This window comes from Crotalus tigris, unplaced genomic scaffold, assembly GCF_016545835.1.
Source record: "Crotalus tigris isolate CLP2741 ecotype Arizona unplaced genomic scaffold, ASM1654583v1 scf7180000017614.5298720, whole genome shotgun sequence".
NCBI lineage: Eukaryota > Metazoa > Chordata > Lepidosauria > Squamata > Viperidae > Crotalus > Crotalus tigris.
In genome coordinates, this window is record NW_024096513.1 from 4,707,282 (window position 1) to 4,727,170 (window position 19,889).

At 41.2% G+C, this 19,889-nt stretch overlaps 1 protein-coding gene across 1 annotated transcript in view; it reads right to left on the minus strand.

Annotated features, from left to right (window-relative positions):
* Nucleotides 1-19,889, minus strand: part of CSMD2 (CUB and Sushi multiple domains 2) — a 356,715-nt gene that overhangs the window by 13,545 nt on the left and 323,281 nt on the right. The window contains exons 54-60 of the mRNA XM_039329926.1: nt 18,737-18,922; nt 10,743-10,919; nt 9,049-9,228; nt 7,458-7,631; nt 4,627-4,800; nt 3,201-3,274; nt 405-516 (exon numbers count right to left, since the gene is read on the minus strand). Of these exons, the coding sequence (XP_039185860.1) occupies nt 405-516; nt 3,201-3,274; nt 4,627-4,800; nt 7,458-7,631; nt 9,049-9,228; nt 10,743-10,919; nt 18,737-18,922 (1,077 nt within the window). The remainder of the gene's footprint in view (nt 1-404; nt 517-3,200; nt 3,275-4,626; nt 4,801-7,457; nt 7,632-9,048; nt 9,229-10,742; nt 10,920-18,736; nt 18,923-19,889) is intronic.

The following is a 19,889-nucleotide window of genomic DNA, read 5'->3' on the forward strand; positions in this document are numbered from 1 at the left end:
TATTTGGAAATGTCAGGTATTTCACCTGAAGAGCGCCAGGTTGGGAAAGGCTGCTGGTTGGGTGAAGATCGAAGCCTGTCTATAGCCAAGAGCTGGCCTGATTCAGAAGGAGGCATTTTCTGAATGCCTGCTTTCTGGAATTTGTCTGTGCAGGCTGGTTTGCATTTTCTCATTTCCACATTATCTATCCAGGCCGCAAAAATTAAGATCTGGCACTGGGCATATATTGCACACCTGGATTTTAGCACAGAGCAGTGCTCAACCTCAGCCGCTTGAAAATGTATGGCCTACAACTTGCAGAATATCCCAGTTGCCATGCCAGCTGGGGGATCCTGGGAGATGAAGTCCACCCATCTTCAAGCGGCATCAACTGTTTTGCCAGCACCAAGGAAGCTAAGACTTACGGATGCAGTTGGGCTGAATTCCACTCCATGTCAGATTTGGAAGGCAAGTTCTGGTGGTGGACCCTTGCAGCAAATATCCTTTATGACACTTGAAGAAGATGACACTTCCAACCTATTGCAATGGGAAACCATGCAAAGTTAGAATGTTGTGTGAGTATAATCACTCATCTAGTTAAAGCAACTTATCTAATTAAAGATGGAGCCTGTGGAACCTCACACGTTACCTTTCAGACGTGCCCTTGAAAAAGTGACCAAGCCAGATCTGAACTTGCTTTATGGCAAGTGTGATGAAGCTCCTTCAGCTCTTGAGTGACTCAGACTTGAAAGGTAAGTTTGTGATTGACAAAAACCACAAAAACTAGTGGAATATGTAACAAAGTGTTGCCCTGTGGGATGTCTTATGGAGAGTCTCAATAATCCAGGTCATGATTGTATTTTTGTGGATTTAAATGACAAAAAACTACTTTAATGTTGAATTTATTAACTGCAGCAAGGTTATTAGTAGGCTCCTATTGGAAGAAGGACTCGTTGCCTACTTTAGAATAATGGATATTTAAAGTTTCTAACTTTGCAGAAATGGCAAAAATTTCTGCTTATTTGAAGGATCATACACAAGAAAGATATATTATTGTATGGAGAAGATGGATAGATTATTTTCAGAAAAAATATGGGACTATAAAGTTTCATTTATTTTATGAGTAAATTTTATAGTAACTGTTGTAGAGATTTATTTATATGACTTAATTTAAGGGGAGTTAAAGGTTAAGTATGATGTTTTTTTTCTCTTTTTTTTCTTTTTTCTTTTTTTCTTTTTTCTTTTCTTTTCTTTTCTTATTATTGTTAACTTTCTTAATAATAACCCTGTACTCTGCTCTGGGAAGCGAGGGGGGGGAGGGTTGAGGGTGAGTGGGTGGGTGAGTGGGTGGGTAATGATAATATAGTCATGGTAAACGCTTGGGCATTTTCCTTATGCTGCGTTCATGTATGTGAGATGGATGAGAGGAGAGGAAGGAGTAGGGAGGAAGTAGGATGGTTAGAGGAGAAGGGGAGGGGAAGAGAATAGGAGGGGAGGAGAGAAAGAGGAGGGATGTGGGGAAGGTTAGGAGGGTGGACGCAGCCTGGGGGGAATGGGCAGGTGGTACCAATGGTTAGGAATTTAATTGTATTTTGTATGAATAAATGGAAAATAAAAACTTTTTAATAAAAAAAAGAGGCAACTGGACTTTATTGTTTTTTTTAAAAGACATTTCACTTCTCATCCAAGAAGGATGAGAAACATTTATATTCCTTGCAGCTGTGGCGGGATTCAAATACGTGAACAACCGGTTCTCTGTGTGGATGCCGCTTCCGGAAGTCCATTCTGGGGTTGGGCAACAAAAAAATAGCTACCGGTTCTGCCAAACTGGTGAAAACTGGCTGTAGACAGCTGATTATTTGTATTATTTTAGTCACTGAGGCCATTTGGAAGTTTGTCTGTGTCTTCAGAGTCACTGAGTAGTGCAAATGTGTGTGGAGCCTTCTTGGAACTGCTAAAAGGACTGTGTTGTAGGCTGGAGCTAGATGACGTTGCATCCCTCCTCCCTGTTGAGAGAGGGCTGTTCAGTTTTGATACAGATGGCCTCTTTGACCCCTTTTGATCCCTCTTTATCCAAAATGTGGACTTTGCTGTCTTCAAACGAGTGGCCTTTGTCTTTTAAATGCAGATGAAGTGGTTGTTTTGTTTCGCCAATGTACAGATCTGCACATGTCTCACATGAGAGTCTTCAGCCAACACAACATATGCGTACACTTTATACCCAACAATACACTGAGGCAGAAGCTTGTCCACCCCAAGGATAGAACACCCAGACGTAAACTGAGCAATGTGGTAAATGCAATACAATGCAGTGAGACATTGGCAGATCTGTACAATGGGGGAACAAAACAACCCCTTCACAAACGCACGGCACAACATAGGAGAACAAACCCATCAGGACAAGATTCGGGAGTCCATCTGCATTTAAAAGACAAAGGCCACTCTTTCGAAGACAGCAAAGTCCACTTTTTGGACAGAGAGGACCGCTGGTTTGAAAGAAGGGTCCAAGAGGCCACCTGTGTCAATTCTGATATCTGGGCCCTTGGTCACATGACATTTTGTTGCTCAGCAATCAGCCCAAATTGGTGGCCATGTGCAGCATCCCAGTCTCATGACTGCAATTTATGATGCTTTTGCAGGAAACGGGTGTTTCCTTCTGGTTTCTGGCGACAACTTTCCTATAGAAAACAATGGGTTCACTTAATGAATGTGGTATTCATTTAATGACCCTGGCATTCACTTTATGCAAGCACTTAATGACTGCCACATAAAAGGTCACAAAATTGGGTCTGATGACCACCCTGACTTACGACTGAAATTGTGGGTTCAATGGCAGTTGTAAGTCTAGGACTCCCTGGATAGACATCCTCCACTTGAGATGCCTTGTTATTTACTACGGGAGGCAAGATACAGGCTAGACGTCTGTTTGATTCTGTCTCCATTAGAAGCACAAGTATCATCAAGGACCACCTCTGAATTAATCAGAGATCTCTCCGGCAAAATCCTCTTATTGTCTCCCTCACAAAACAGCTTAATCAAGAGATAGCAACTCTCCAAAGAGAGATCATCACTGCCTGTGTTTTGCATAAAAGGAGAATGAATATATTCAGCTCCTGGATGAAGGATGACAATTTAGCAATTTTGGCTATATTATACAGATAAAGAAGATTGTTCAGGGTGAAGGAGAAAATAAAGGGAGGGGGGAGACGATCATATATTACCTGATAACCTTGGGAATTGTTTTGAATTCCAAAAGGGGGCACACCTGGATCCATGCAGGTTGTAACACTTGCATCTGAAAAAAAGAAGTAAGTGCTTAATTAATTTTTTTTTTTGGGGGGGGGGTGAGAACTCTGCTCTGCTCTGCCTCATTGAGACCACTTCATGGCCCAAAAGTAAAGACTTCAGCCCTGCATGCAACATCTTCTGGTTCAAGGAAATTGCTGGATGCGTCTTCAGAAGGGACCTGAAGCAAAGCAAGTGGTTGAGCAGACGTGACCTTGAGACGAGTTTACACAAAGCGTGGCAGAAGGAAAGAAGCCATCCAAAGGCTCCCAGACTACTACATATCCCAACTGTGAGCATAACTGAGACTTGACTTTGGGATCATTTATACTGTACTGGCTCATCTGAAGCAACCGAATCCATAATGGGATCTACAAGTAATTAAGAAAAAATATAATAAAACAAAACCAAATGAAAACAGTACTAAAAGAAGTTCCAAACGTAAAAGTGCAGTGTATTGTACAGGCGGTAGCATCAGACTGGGCGATTTGTGTGTAAGGTTAGGTTAAGGTAAGGTTAACTATGCAGTGCATTGTGAAGTACGTTGTAAAGCTTTATACACACCTTTCTCTCATTGCTGCACAGTAATTCTAGTATAAATTAAAAAAAAATAATGCAATTCACCCTGTTTTCATCTGTAAATGCCCCCAAAGCAGGCTTTTTAAAATCCAAATTTCCCTGGTCTAAATTCTAAAAAAAAAAAACCCCAAAGAACCAAAACTGGAATTAAATTTTGGGCCCAACTTTATGTGCTACAGTTTTTCTTTCAAACATATTTTGTATCAAACGTCTGTCTCCTGCTTTTAGTGGAATTGGTTAGGCAATTACAGGTAGTCCCTGACTTACAGCCATTTGTTTAGTGGTCATTTGAAGTGACAAAGGCATTGGAAAAGGTAACCTACAACCGGTCCTCACACTTATGACCGTTGCAGTAGTCCCGCGGTCATGTAAACAAAATTTGAGCACTGGGGAAACTTACAATGATTTGCAGTATCCCAGGGTCACCTGGTCGCCATTGGCAACCTTCCCAGCTGGTTTCCTAGCAGCAAAGTCAATGAAGGGAGCCACGTTGGCTTAACGACCACATGCTTCTCTTAATGATCACAATGATTCCCTTAACAACTTTGGCAAAACGGTTGTAAAATCGGGTCGACTCATTGAACAACCTCATTAAGCAACCAAAATCCTGTGCCAATTGTGGTTGTGATTCGAAGACTGGGGAATTAAATGGGATTGGATCAGATTAGTATTTTGGGAATATTAATATATAAAAGTTGGAAAGCTTCCTCATTCCCTTAACACCGCCCAGAAAAGGCAGAGGCATGTTTTATTTTGTTCCCCAATAAAGCCCCATCTTGTTACCAATGCAGCTTGGCTGGGTCCCACTCCACGCTCCATCAGCCTGGCAGAACCTCCGAGCGGATCCCACCAGCACCAACGGGGGCAGACAGGAATATGAGACAGAGGAGCGATAAGTAAAACCTCGATCTTCCCTCCGCCCGTCGGCTGGGATTCCTGGATCGCCACAAAAGACAGCTGCAAAAAGAATGGACTTCAGTGAAAGACATTTCATTGGGGTAAAATCTCTAATGACACCAACATCTTGTAACATCCTATGTCTGGTGCATGCAGCAAGTGAGCCAAGATCCCTAACTCTTTTGGCCCAGCAGGGAAATATAACATTTTGAATATGTTTTGGGTGTGCAGAAGAAGAAGTAAAACAAAGACCTGAACCAAGACCTCTAAACTATCAAGACTCCTGAACTCAAGTAAACTTCGTAAATTGCTTGCTTTTCTAGCTTCTGGGTCATAATTTATCTTAAATCCGCACTGATATTTTCAAATGGGAACCAGGAAGCACCGTAACTAACCACAAAAAATGTCCAAAAATGTGCCAATCTCCATTTTATTCCTCCTCTTATTTCACCAAAAGCAGAAAATTACTGGGTCAGCATTTATTATACCACTATAAAAAGGTTGTTTGTATCCTTCTTCAGTGGGCAGAACCTAGTGGTCTGTCCCCAGTCCTGTTCTGATAAGCGTAGCTGAAGCAGATTGTGGGGTCTCCACTAATAAACTGAACCATGGGGAATGTTTCCTCTTTACAAGGAAAATGATAACCATGAACTGTCACAATGGGGGTGGTTAATCAAAAAATTCCAGTGTTTTGGAATGCAAACTGATACGTTTATATCTCAGTTTGCGTTTGTCTTTTTTCTCAGCTCAGTGGATAGATCCATAAAGAAAATCAAGAGCTAAAGTCAACCATTGTTGTGAGCTTCTAAAAATACCTGTGATGTTTACACATAATATATCAAGGTTGAATTGCTAAGCTGCTTGCTAACCTCTGTCGCTACTCAACTTGTCATAGAAACAGTGGGGAGGGAGAGTCTGGGAAAGAAATAGAAGTTTCAAGAAGCCGTCTATGGACCATGAGACCCAAGGTCACAAAAAGAAGTGTTTGACAGAGAACCATTCCCATAAGAAACAAAGAGATGTGATTGGGCAACATGGGCACTTGAGGGGAGGTGGAGGTTACCAAAAGCTATTGTCAACTAACCAGATTTTTGCATGGAAAAACTAGAGTTCATTTTGCTTCTTCAGTACCGAGATGTGTATTCAATAAAATTTCTCTTTTATGGCATTTCAAAGTTGTAAAGATCGCTCAATGTTGAATTCGCTAGCCAGACAGTTGACAGAACCCAAGGTCAGTTTGAAAATAAAGACTGAGGCTGGAGTTCACACTTAAATCTTGTTTAAAATTAGAATAATAAAAGTTAGAAAAGTAAAAAAATGGACCCTGACTGGCACCTAGAAAAGTGTCCATGGCACTCTGGTACCTACATGTGCTACGTTTAGAGGACATTTGTAACTTGGCTAGCAGAAAAGAGTGGCCAGCTTCTTTCTGCATGCCGTGTCTCATGGCCAGTGAATGTTTAATCTATTTCCATATTCCTACTCTCTCCTGGCAGACTGGCTGAGGGGGAACCGAAGGCTAGCTTCAATTTTCTTGCTTGCTTTTGCTTGAATTCAAAAACAGATCTCCCGCTGTGTAAAGGCAAAGCACCATGTGGCCGTGTATCGCACAGGAAAGTCTGTTTCTTCTGCAGCAGGTGGAACAAGAAATGCAAGACAAAAACCCATGTTCTGCCAAATGTCTTGGTGGGGGGAAAAAAGCATCTTAGCACACCAGCACTGCCCCCCAAATTCCACACAATTGCAGGCTAGCTTCCCTTCCAATAAAATTCTGAACTGAGCACTTTCTTTTAATTGCACACCATTGGTTTTTGAACTTCTCCTCCAAAGAGTTTTGATAGCACCTTCCAATACTTCTTGGATGCTGAAGGCCAAATTTTCCAGCAGAACTTAGCTCTTACGCTGAGTTTGAAAACGGGCTCAATCTATCTTCCAGCCTTTTTGCCTGGTTCAAGAAGAGAGTGGGATATAGAGAAGGACTTTGGAAGTTTTTCCAAAGCACCTGAAGGCAGGACAAGAAGCAACGGGTGGAAACTAATCAAGGAGAGAAGCAACCTAGAACTAAGGAGAAACTTCCTGACAGTGAGAACAATTGATCAGTGGAACAGCCTTCCTCCAGAAGCAGTAAATGCTCCAACACTGGAAGTTTTTAAGAAAAGATTGGACAGCCATTTGTCCGAAATGGTGTAGGGTTTCCTGCCTGAGCAGAGGGTTGGACTAGATGACCTCCAAGGTCCCTTCCAACTTTACTACTATTACTATTACTAAGTGTTTTAGTTAAAGCTTGCAACTGGAGGCCTTTAAGAGATGCGGGAGTAGGGAAAGCATTTTAGTTTAACTTGTGCAACTGAAATTCTGATCCTATGAGAGGATTGGGTAAAAATGGAATAAATAAACCAGGAAACTTTTCTTCCAAGTGTTTTCCCCTGGCCCTCAGGGAGCAGATAATCCTTCTTATGATTCTTCTGGTTCAAGCAGCATTCAGACAAGCAGCATGATGTCCCCCGTCCCCCGTTTCTTTGTTGTTCTTTTTAAAACTAGTCTCTAGCTATAATGGCAGAGCAGCTTTTTGGATGGGTTCCCTCTAAAGTCCGAATCCTGGCTTTTGACCAGTCAGATAAACAAGAGTTTGTGAGGGATATGTCTTTATAACAAAACAAGCCACAGCTACTCCACTTCTGACTTCATGCTTCGTCCAGCTGGATCTGTCTACTTACGGAAACACTGTGGGATTTCTCCACTCCACGATCCATTTCCTTCGCAGGTCAAAACAGCAGCTAAGGAGAGCTGGTAGCCTTCCAGACAGGTGTAACTGACACTTGAGCCCCAACTGAAATCTGAGCCCATGACTCTTCCATTGGGAACAATTTGTGGAGATTTGCAGATGATAGCTAGGGAGAAAAAGTCACACTGAACTCAACAAAAGACCCAGAAGGTTAGCATTCATGTTCCAGGGTTTCTATCATTATCACGTGCATGTGATCTCTACATGTTGTAGGATCTTGTTGTCATTGCTGCAAATCTCCTTCTTCAAAGGGCTAGAATTCACAGATGTTGCCCTGTTCTTATTTGGGGAAAGACATAAATAAATGTTGCCGAAATACAGATGATAATTAAATAAGGGCACAGCATGCAAATAACTGTATAGCAAATTGGCCATCTGTACCACCCAGGCATAAAGTAGAGGAAATTTTAAACATGCTTGTACAGCCAATCAGAAATACTGGCATGAAGGACATTAAAACTATGCACATCACTAGACAGGGTGATCTTATAGACTCTTTAGAAGCCATGTGCTTTCATGTGAAACCAAGACTGAACATGGCTTCTGAATATATATGGCTTCTGAATCCATCTCTAATCCAAATTTCTTCAGAAAGTCTCAGATTATTCTTGAAATCAATCCTTTCTGGCCTTTCCATTGACCACATGGATTCAGAATAATGTGCAGTGGTGGGATTCAGCCAGTTCGCACCAGTTCAGCAGAACCGGTAGCTAATTTGTTGTTGCCCAGGCCCAGAATGGACTTCTGGAAAAGGCATCCACACAGAGAACCGGTTGTTCACATATTTGAATCGCACTACTGATAATGTGAGCATCAACAGAATTGGGCATTTAGGATTCTTTTAAAAAAAAACCTTGTGGCTAAAGAAATTGGTGGGCAGTTTTTACCAGATTTTTCAAGGGGAAGAAAAGTTTCTACAATTTCTTAAAAACAAAAATTCTCCCACACTTCCAGCAGTAATATAATGCATTCTTTTGAGATCTTGGACAGAAGCATGGAAAACTGTACTGGAGCAATTACACAACAATGAAAGACAGAATACACATACACAATCCTCCTTTGCTTGCTCACCTAGTGCAGGTATGCATATCCTGCTTCCAAGCTGTGCTTTCTAAGACTTTCTCCTTAAACCAAGTGAAGAAGTGAGGGAGTGAGGGAAAAAAAAAAAATCTCCATCTGGCTTTTGTGGCTTATCCTGATCCTTATCCTGATCCTTATCATCATCCTTACCATCATTATCATCCTTATCTTCATCCTTATCATCCTTATCCTCATCCTTATCCTCATCATCCTCATGCTTATCATCCTCCTTATCCTTATCATCCTCCTTATCATCCTCCTTATCCTTATCCTTATATCTGGAGACTACTTGGCTGGGAAAAATTCCTCTAGACCAGGGATGGGCAACTATGGTTCCTTTATGACCTTTGGATTTCAACTCCCAGAATTCCCCAGCCACACTTCTTCAAGTCACCAAAGAGAAATCCCACATGTGCTCTAATGAATGATTAAATTGGCCTTACCTTTGCAGACAGGTTTTGTCCCATTCCAGGTGCGGTCCTTAGTGCAAGTTAATGTAGAAGCTCTTTCTGATTCCATCATGTAACCTGGCATGCACTGAAATGTGACAGTCTTATTATAGGTGAAGTCATTGCCCATCCGGATGCCGTTGGCTGGCACGCCAGGGTCCCCACAGTTTATCACTTGGAAAAAGAGAAAAGGAAGATCAGCTGCAGATCTCAAAGGCAAGTTTGCAGAAATAGTTGCTGGTGAACAAAACAACAGTATTGTTTTGAAAGGAAATTCTTACAACAGCCCTCCAGTTCAAGACATTATTCTCCCATGGTGAAGCTTAATGACAGCAGGAAGTAATTAGCCATCTTATTCCTAAACAGTGTGATGGCTAGGTCTGTATCAGGTCCCTTTCCAAATGGAAATATTGCAAGTCTATTTGCTACCTGCAAAATTAGGGGAAGGGCTTTGTGATTTCTACTGTGATTTACAGGAGTTTAAAAACACAGAAATTCCCTCATAATTCTGATCTGTGAGTGGTTATCATCTCCTCCGTGCAAAAATTCAATTCTGGTTAAAAATAGAAAAATAGATTATCTTGTTAATTATAGACCTATTAGCCCTCTTAACACAGTCAGCAAGCTCGATGCAGAACATCTACAATGGAAATTTCAGGACTAGCTAGAACAAGAAAACTTGCTGACGAAAGGGCAGGCTAGTTGATCCACTATTGATCAGTGCCTTCCATTTGAGCACCACATTAGACAAATACTTCTCCTGCAACACAACCTCTCCTTACGTTGCTTTTAGAGATTTCAAAGCAGCATTTGATGCTATCTCCTAAGCTAAATTATGCGAGAAGTTATAAGCTTCCTTGACCAACCAGCGTTGACTTTATCTAATATCTATGCTGCAAAAAGGCATATTACTCAAAGAAAGTTGTAGCCACCAGGGCCATCTTATCCAATGTTACTGAAACCAAGAAAAGTATTAAGCAAAGCTGCACATTAATCCTGCTCCTATTCAACTATTCTGCATAGAATAGAACAGAAATATTTTTTCAGGGAGAGAAAGTCTACATGGTGGAGATATCCCACTATGAAATTAATGTAATAGTTGAATGCAGATGATCCAGGGATACATTCAATAATGTCTGGTGGTCATGAAAGAGCACTTAGCACAGTGTTTCTCAACCTTGACAATTTTAAGGCATGTGGACTTCAACTCCCAGAATTCCACAGCTGACTTAGCATATGATCGCAATGCGAACTAGAACACAATTATCAGAAAGCTAACATCATGGGATATGTCAAAAGCCTCAACAACCTTTTCATGGAACATATATGGCCACAAGAATCAAATAAGGATAATGATGATAGTTTATCATTCTGCTGTCAACTGGAAGCTCCATGGGAACTTGCTGAAAATGCACAGCGGAATTCATCTGCCGTCCTTAAATACTTTAGGGCAAGAAATGGCTGTTATATACCCATAATTCTCAAATTCTTTGATGCCACACCATTAGCACAGTTTTTCTACTTGCCCAACTGGATCCCTTTTCCAGTTTCACGCCACTAGAATTTGTAATCCAGATTTCTAAGAAAGATTCTTCAAGTGTCTCTACTGCCACTTTGTGCCTGTAGATGGGCTTCATGAAAATGGAAGGTAGAGTGTCATTGCTAACATCTTCCTTTGACCAACTCACCTGTGCATTCTGGGGTACTCCCAGTCCAGGTTCCATTGACAGTACAATGCCTGCTGAGCACACCTGTGGAATAATAGCCATCCCGACACTTGTATATGATGGAGCTGGAGAACACCAGGCCGTCATTGAATAATACCCTTGAGTTGCTGGGTGTCCCAGGGTTCCCACACGAGATCACTGCAACCAATGAGTAATGAATGAAGCTTCAGTCAAAAGAGTGCAACAATAATTTTGGCTATGAAGCATCTGCACTAACAGGCAGATATCAATTCAGAATTAGAGAAATCTGATTCTCTACTCTCTGTTGGGACTTGCAACAGTTATCCAAGATGTTGGGCAGAGAAAGGTCACATCCCTGATTCTCCTTCCTTACAATTAAAGGCTGCAGATGGAGCCCTCAAGGGTGAAGCAAGGGCTCTGCACCAAGTCACAGTGATGAACACTGCTGGACTGCTGTCCGTACATCCTTGAGCTGACAGAACATTACACCAGCTTGCAATTAACTATCGCCATTGCCAACCCTCTTCCTATTCCAATGCCTTTGTTTCAAGTCACTGCAATCTTCTAACTTCTGTTCAAAGTAATGGATTTATTACCCTTGAACATTGTAACAATTAAGTTATGCGCATGTGTGTTGGGAAGAACATGACTTTAACTCTGGTAAAGCTAAGAGTGGCTTAATTCTAATTCAGGTCAGGACAACGTCATGAAAAGATATTGCAGGGGAAAAAAAGCTAAAAAGAAGTGGAGAAAGGCCCCAGAGTACATCTCTTTTTAGAACAGGTTTGGAAGTGCCATCCTGGGTGAGAATTCTATCTGTTGCTGTTTATAGGATATCTGGAGAGTGCCAGGATGGGGAAGACTGAAAATGCTCCCTTGGTAACGAGAGTTGGATGAATTTCTTGAGTTACAATCCTAAATATACATATTGAGAAATAAAAGCCATCATTTGGAGTGTGATGGACATCTCAAGAGGGTTGAGCTATGGGGCACGTTTAAAGCATCTAACTGTATGGTAGAATGTGCATAAACAAACCGAATCCTGGGTTTTCACACTTATCTCCTATTGAATATTGCATTCGGTACTATAGTAGTAGTAGTAGTAGTAGTAATAATAATAATAATAATAATAATAATAATAATAATAATAGTGACAAATTCGCTATTAGTCAATTGCAAAAGGCGGCCTTACTAGAAACTGCTTCAATCCTGTGATGATACCTGTAATACCATCAAACATCCACATCTGCCTATCCCAGGTCCTGGGTAAGGACTCGATAGGTAGACAAAATGCCCAAAAGATTGGGGATCTCTGCTATAAAGCATTGTGAAATATTTCTACAAAAATACAAGTTGGTATTTTGCATGGATATGTTTTTGTTCCATAAACTTAGTACAGTTCCTTTAAGTTAGGCATCGTATTAGATTCTCCATGACAGCCAACATAGTTTTTAGTATCATCTCTTCCTATGAAGTCAGCATTCTCCTCAACAGAACAAAGGCAGATCATTCACACAAACAGATTTTACTGCCACCGTGTGCAAATTTAAAAGTCTCCCCGAAAGGGGGGGGGGAAAATGCATAGCCTCTCCAGAACATGTGGTTTTTCAAACTCCCTGGATCTTAAACGGGTAACACCATATAAAAGGAATTTATATCTATATAAATTTGCATAGATGAATTTGCTGTTATCTCCTCAATTAAATGGATGTACTAAAACAGCTGTTTCCCTTGGAGATTCATTTGCCTAAGATCCAACCTGTTATTCTGACACCTCTTCTGAATTAATGGTCTGAGGCTCCCTGCCGCGTTTTCTCTGCCATTCAATCAACGGCTCAATTCCCTTAAAAGATTACAATGTCTTTGCTGAAATTCAGCTTGGGAACACGATGCAATGGAATGTCTTTTCAAGTCCTTGTTTGTGAGCTGACAATTCCACACCATTTTTAATAGCCGTTCACAGTTTGCTTGGAAGACAAGAGAAATAGTGGGATGATGGAATGGACTTGCTTAGACAGAATATGGGGCATTTAACAAACAAAATTATACTGCTGGTATAAGTCTTTTGCATCCCATTTGAAAGGTTTAGTTTTAAATTAAAAAATTATTTGTAGAATCCTGGGAAAGGCTGAGTGCCAAGGAATCGAGGCCTTTGAACTCTGGTGCTGGAGAAGACTCCTGCAAGTCCTTTGGACTGCAAGGCGATCCAACCAGTCAGTCCTAGAGGAGATCAACCCCGACTGCTCTTTAGAAGGCCAGATCCTGAAGTTGAAACTCAAGTACTTTGGCCACCAAATGAGAAGGAAGGACTCACTGGAGAAGAGCCTGATGCTGGGAAAGATGGAGGGCAAGAGAAGAAGGGGACGACAGAGAATGAGGTGGCTGGACGGAGTCACTGAAGCAGGAGGCGTGAGCTTAAAGGGACTCCAGAAGATGGCAGAGGACAGGAAGGCCTGGAGGAACATTGTCCATGGGGTCACGATGGGTCGGACACGACTTTGCAACTAACAACAACAAGAATCCTTGGTCTTCTCTGCACTTGTTCGCTTTTTTGCAGATGCTTCATTACCCAAGTAACTAACATCATCAGTGCTAAAGACAGTAAGGTTTGCTCACACTCAGCCCCTCATTGCAAACTCTGTACACTTTCCCCCTGTACACTTTCCCCTCTGTACACTTTCCCACCACTGACCACCACTGATGATGTTACCTAGTTGGGTAATGAAATGTCTACAAGAAAACAAACAAGTTCAGAGAGGTACCAAGGATTCCACAGTTGTAGGATTCTGAGCTACAAATATCATCTTCTATTGAAAAAAACAACACTTATTTTCAAATGCAATCAGAGGTAATGAAACATCATGGCTAACTGGCTAGGAAAAGAGAACTATTTTTACAAACTCTTTGCTCTTCACTCCGTCCCTGTTTGGTGCCAAGAGGAGGGTGGAAAAAATAACAACAAACGTTCCTCTGGTTTCTCTGTGTATATGTTTGCTTGTTTTTGTTTTAATGCCAATTTTCATTTTAAACCTCGCTGGAAATTAAAGCTAAACGAAGCCTGACTCTTCAGTCTGGTAAGAGGATCCTGGTTACAAGGCAACTTATGTCGCATAAAATGGAAATGCCAACACAGCAGAGCGCTATTGAAATGCAATTAATTAGCTTGCTTCATTCCAAACCATTTGTGGCCTTTGAAGTATTGATTGGGGTTCTTTGGAAAAAAAACTCCCTCTGAATTTTTATGATTATGGGGCAAAAGGAAAAAAAAAGGCTTAAAATTAACAGTCCCTCTGGAGAATAAACACTGCTGTTTTTTTTTTTTTTTTGCTGCCAAATGAACCCAAGTCAGCCGAAGCATATGCCTGCTATTTCTCAGTCTCAGAGGCAGGGGTGAGCCACCCAAATGTGTGGACAGAAGGGAATTACACTGGGGAAAGCGTGTTCCTCAGAGTCCAGCTAAAGGCTATGCTTTGTGCACAAAAATCCACAAATCTCTGAAGCACAGAGCTCAATATGTAACTATCCCAAGCCTGGGGACTGAAACTGGAACACAGGGCCAGGTTATCTGCGGGATTCCGTAAAGATTTGTACCCATCCTACCATATCATACTGGGTGGGCATGCTACTAGCTTCTTCCCTTAAAGATTGCCATCTTATGGAATCTAGGAAATGTGCCTTTTCCACTTTTCCTCCTGCTCTATCAAGACCCCCCCCCTTGAGGTTCGGTGGGCCTCTACTCTCCCAGTCACCCCAGAAGCATATAAGAACTGGCTTTACTGGGATACAATGATATGGATGACAGGATTTAATGAGGTACAATGTGTGGAAGCTTAACTTTTGTGTTGGGCTTTTAAAGTTTATGGTTTTAATAAATATATAGTATGTATTATTTTGTTTTATTGTTGATATTGTTCTAACTGTTGAGTGGGAGCCATGCAGACTTTTATAAAAGATTGGCAGCTCTATACATGTTTGAATAAAGCAAAATTATTTTTTTTAAAACCTCTTAAGCAACTTTTGACTTCCCACCGGCTTCCCCATTGAGTTGTCATGGGCAAAACTGCAGGAGCATTGGAAATCTTTCTTCCCTTCCCTTCCCTTCCCTCCCCCCCCTCCCCTCTTCTCTCTTAACTCAAATCAGTTTACAGCATTGGTCTAGAAAACCAAAGTATGCAGCGTAATTGACGTTCAAGACTCATTTAGTTTTTGAACGATATACGAGAAGGATCACATTTCAAAATGTAAGTGGATCCAGGACAAAATGAAACAAAAAAACTTAATTAAAATTCAGTTCACTTGATGTAATAATTTTCCCCATCTGCCACACTGACAGTTACAATTTGCTGCCAATTTTGGAGGAAGTCTGGAGGCTTCACGCAGTGCTTCAAGGAACAGCATGCAGCGTTGAGACCTCAGGTTCTCCACCTTTGAGCATGCAAGGAGAAAATTGCCTCAGGAAACAAATGCTGAGAAGTATGGTGACGTAGTCTTTGGGGAGAAGAAAATTCTATGCAGAAGGAAGCCTCCTCTGAGCTACCTTGAGATTGCCTTCTGCAGAACAGAATACTATCTTATGACCAGGGATGGGGCAGTCAACATCATGGCATGGGAGAGATATGTGACATCTCATCTTCATCTCAAGCTGAAAAATATCTTGGTTACCCTTGTCATAATTTCTTATATTCTCTTCTAAGAGCATCATGCCATAATTTAGCTTTAGTGTTCCAACACCTTAGCTCTAAATCTCTTCTTCGCATCCCTTGGTCTTGGATACAGATCCTAGCATCTGTCAAATACACTTCAGTTGCAAATGACTTTCTGTCATTCTCTATACACAGCACTACATTCATAATTTTGTGATTTAAAAGTTTTGTCTGGGATCCATGTTCCTGGCTCCTTCTGAACATCATAAAAATATTTATTTTGGGCTTGATCTACATGACCCATCCCTTTTGCAGCAATAAAATGAAATAACAAATGGAGGTATTTGAAGTAGTGACAGAGGAATTATCAGGCATCAGGACAATAATTAGGGGATTGGAGAAGAGCAACAAAGATGATTAGGGGACTGGAGGCTAAACCATATAAGGAACGGTTGCTGGAATTGAGTATGTCTAGTTTAACAAAGAGAAGGAGGAGGGGGGACATGATAGCAGTCTTCCAATATCTCAGGGGCTGCCCCAAAGAAGAGGGAGTCAAGCTATTCTCCAAAGCACCTGAAGGCAGGACAAGAAGCAACGGATGGAAACTGATCAAGGAGAGAAGCAACCTAGAACTAAGGAGAAACTTCCTGACAGTTAGAACAATTAACCAGTGGAACAACCTGCCTCCAGAAGCGGTGAATGCTCCAACACTGGAAGTTTTTAAGAAGAGACTGGACAGCCATTTGTGCAAAATGGTATAGGGTTTCCTGCCTGAGCAGGGGGTTGGACTAGATGACCTCCAAAGTACCTTCCAACTTTATTATTATTATTATTATTATTATTATTATTACAATAACAAATTATGACCTCTCTTTGGTCATTGGCTGCCTCAGAATATATTTCCAGCAAACTTACAGAGCTTGGCTTCTGATCAACCAGATAGAAGCTCATACTCTCTGGGTCTCTCTGTGTGCCATTTTCCTGTCTTCCCTGGCATTGATTTTAAATACAGAAGTTTTTAAAGTATAGAAGTAACTATAATCCCTTGAAAAGACCGCTTAGCTTATTACACTGGATTACCTGGTGTCTTTTTCTATTCTGTTCTTCCTGTAAAAGCTATCTGAATATATATATGTTTATTAGGCTTCTAAGGGATGTTAAATGTAACTTTATCTAGCATGAGATGGCTTAATGGAGTAGTTTTTTTTTTTTTAAGAAAAGAAAAATGTCACCATGACAACAGGGTTTTTCCCTGCTGATCATCCTTAGATGAAAGTATGGTAAGGGAAACTTGGAAAATTTAATGTGAATCTTTGCTCTCAACCTCACACAAGCTTGGAATCACAAAAAAATGATGGTTACTTAGACCACCATTAAAGAGAGATTTTAGTGGATGTTGGTCATGACTCCTAGTGGCACCTCCAGGGTAAAAGTAGAGGACTCTCAAGCAGTGTTTCTCAACCTTGACAATTTTAAGGCATGTGGACTTCAACTCCCAGAATTCCACAGCCAGCAATTGTCAAGGTTGAGAAACACTGCTCTAGAGATTAATTGTTGGGCACGGGCATCTAATAATCCATAATTGGGAGAAGTATTTTTGTCAGCCATCAAGGCAAGGTGTGAGACTCTAAGGGAGGGATGTTTAAGTCTTGTGGACTTCAACTCCCAGAATTCCCCAGCCAGCATGACTAAGATATAAAACAGTCAGGGCTGGAATTTTCCATTTCTTTTTTTCAATTTTATTGTTTGAAGTATAATTTTTCAGAAGGATGAATACTCCCTCCAACTTAGGCGGTGCCTTCTCTTCTGGAAGACATTTGATGTTCTCGTAAGAACTTGTATTTTCTTTTTGGTATTTTGTTGCCTGGTGCCAGTTTTTTACTGCAAAGTTTTAACAAGCATAATCTCAAAGGGGGCAAAAAAGGGGAAAATGTAGAAGCTGTATTCAACCATGATCACTTTCACTTTTCAAGTTTGTTTGTGACTTTCCCAGGGGTTCAGGTCAACCAAAGGTAGATAGTTGCCTGAAGAGCGTAGCAAATGTCTTCATTTAAGTCAGTGCAGTACAAATATCTTAAATCTCTGGACAAATTTGCTGTGCTATACAGACTTGGCATTAGCAAACAACTAACTCATGAATCCAGGCTGGTCAGTGAAGCTGAAGTGTGTAGCCTCTGAAAAGAATCTAAAACATGCTTGAAAATGTGAAACCATATGCTAGGCATATGCAGATTTATACCCCAAGCCCACCGACTCAGATCTAGGAACAGCTTTTTGGCAAGAACAAACATTACTGAGGGTACACAAGAACAAATTTGAATTAAAAGATGGAGGAAGGAGACTACCGAGCAAGGAATAAGATTAAAGGAGGGTATGGTTAAAGGATCTGACCTCTATTATATTACCTGGAGGACCCTGAATAGGTTGAGAGTTGGAGTGCCTAAATATAAAGTCAATATGCTCAAGTGGAGGCTCTTGACAGATAACAATGTGCTATGTGAATGTGGAGAGACATCTGCTAGTATGTTAGATACTACCGGAAACATGTAAACATGTAGTGATAATGGCTTATTTTTGGTCAGTGACAAAGCCAAAGCCAGTAGCTTCATTCTAGCAATTTAAAGTTTGATGAAGGTGAGGAGGGTGAGGGTGAGGGTGAGGAGGAGGAGGAGAAGGAGAAGGAGAAGAAGAAGGAGAAGGAGAAGAAGGAGAAGAAGGAGAAGGAGTAGGAGAAGAAGAAGGAGGAGGAGGAGGAGGAGGAGGAGGAGGAGGAGGAGGAGGAGGAAGGAAGGAAGGAAGGAAGGAAGGAAGGAAGGAAGGAAGGAAGGAAGGAAGGAAGGAAGGAAGGAAGGAAGGAAGGGAAGGATAGCCTTCTGCAATTTTTTTGCTCTCCAGAAAGAGTGTATATTAGTTCTTATAATTCCAGGTTGTGAATTACACTTCTGGGAAGTCCAGGTGATGAAGGTGAGGTGGTGGAGAGCTAGAAATCTCTGAAAGAATTATAATCTCACTATATACTATTGCCACTGTTAATTCACCATATATGGACTCATCCCTCCAGCTTCTGTGCAAACGGCATACATATTTACATTAAATATTAAGAAGGCAAGGAATATTATGTTTTGGTATGGTTTGTAAATGTTGTAAGTCCCCCAGAGTCACTATTGTGAAATGGCAGCCACATAAATCCAATCAATAAATAAACAAATGTGTGAAGCAACATATATATATATATATATATATATATATTGGTGAAAGGGGAAAAGAAAAGCTCAGAAAGCATAAAACACCCCAAATCATTTGACTTGCCCCATATAGGTCCTTGCAGGCTGAGCTGCTGACCAGACCCACCTTCGCATTCTGGCTGAGTGCCACTCCATGATCCATTGGCTTGACAGATTCTTTGCAGTGAGCCCCGGAGCGTGTAACCTGGCTCACAGCTAAACCAGACCGTGCTGTTCACACTTAATTCGTTTTCACCATGCCGGATACCATGGGAAGGGATTCCTGGATCACCACAAAGTCCCCGGATGCTTCCTGCCGAAGGAAAGCAGAAGTTCTGACATTGGCACAAGCAATGTTACTCACTGGTTTTGGAGCAAAGCAAGGAAGCAAACAAACAAACAGATAAAGAAATAACAATCTAAAGAATAAAATAAAACAAATAGCAAGACAGCAATTCAGCATTCCCTAGTATGATGCCCCTGCAGCTCTGCTCTTACCCTTTGGTCCCAGCACATATAGAAAGCATCAATATGTAGGCATGAACATGTTCCTTGCTAACATCTTCCTTTGGCCAACTCCTCTGTATCTTTTCGGCTATTCCTGGTCCTGGCTCCGTTGATATTCTGTACTGAGTCCCACATTCAGACTGTGGATCCTTCTCCAACTCGGTGTCTACCCTTTTGTGTAAAGTACAGCACTACAGATGTGTGGCATCCGTGGTTCAAATCTATCTAAAACAATCTCTTCAGTAACCCTTGGGACAATTCCAAGCAGATGTACACAGCAGTTGCTAGCCCTGTTTACATCTTTTTCTTTTGGTTTGGTTTGCCAATTCTGGTTTTTTTCAAAGGGGAAGGTGTTTCAAGGCCACCTGTTAGCTTTGCAGAAACAGAGAGGCTGGCTTTGTTGGGAACAGAGACGTGGTGCTCTAGTGAGCCAGTAAGTCATTCCCTCTACAGTCAAAAGGGAAGTCTGTGTGCAAGGAAGCCATTTTGAATGAGGGATTTGGCAGCTGGAAAGTGCCCGCTCCTTTAGTCATGTGGTGACCATCTGTTATTGCCTTTCCACCAATCATTTAAAAAAAAAAATGCAGTTTTCCAAAACAAGTCTGGTGCATTGCTTGTGTGGGAGATACAATTTTGTTTTAATCTCTTTTTGGACATGTATAAAATTGAGCTGTACATCTTCTCTATGTAAAACACCACCAATGGGCCACATTTTTTTCTCTCTCCAAACCGACTTTGCAAATCATTTTTTCTGACTGGATACCTAATAAGAA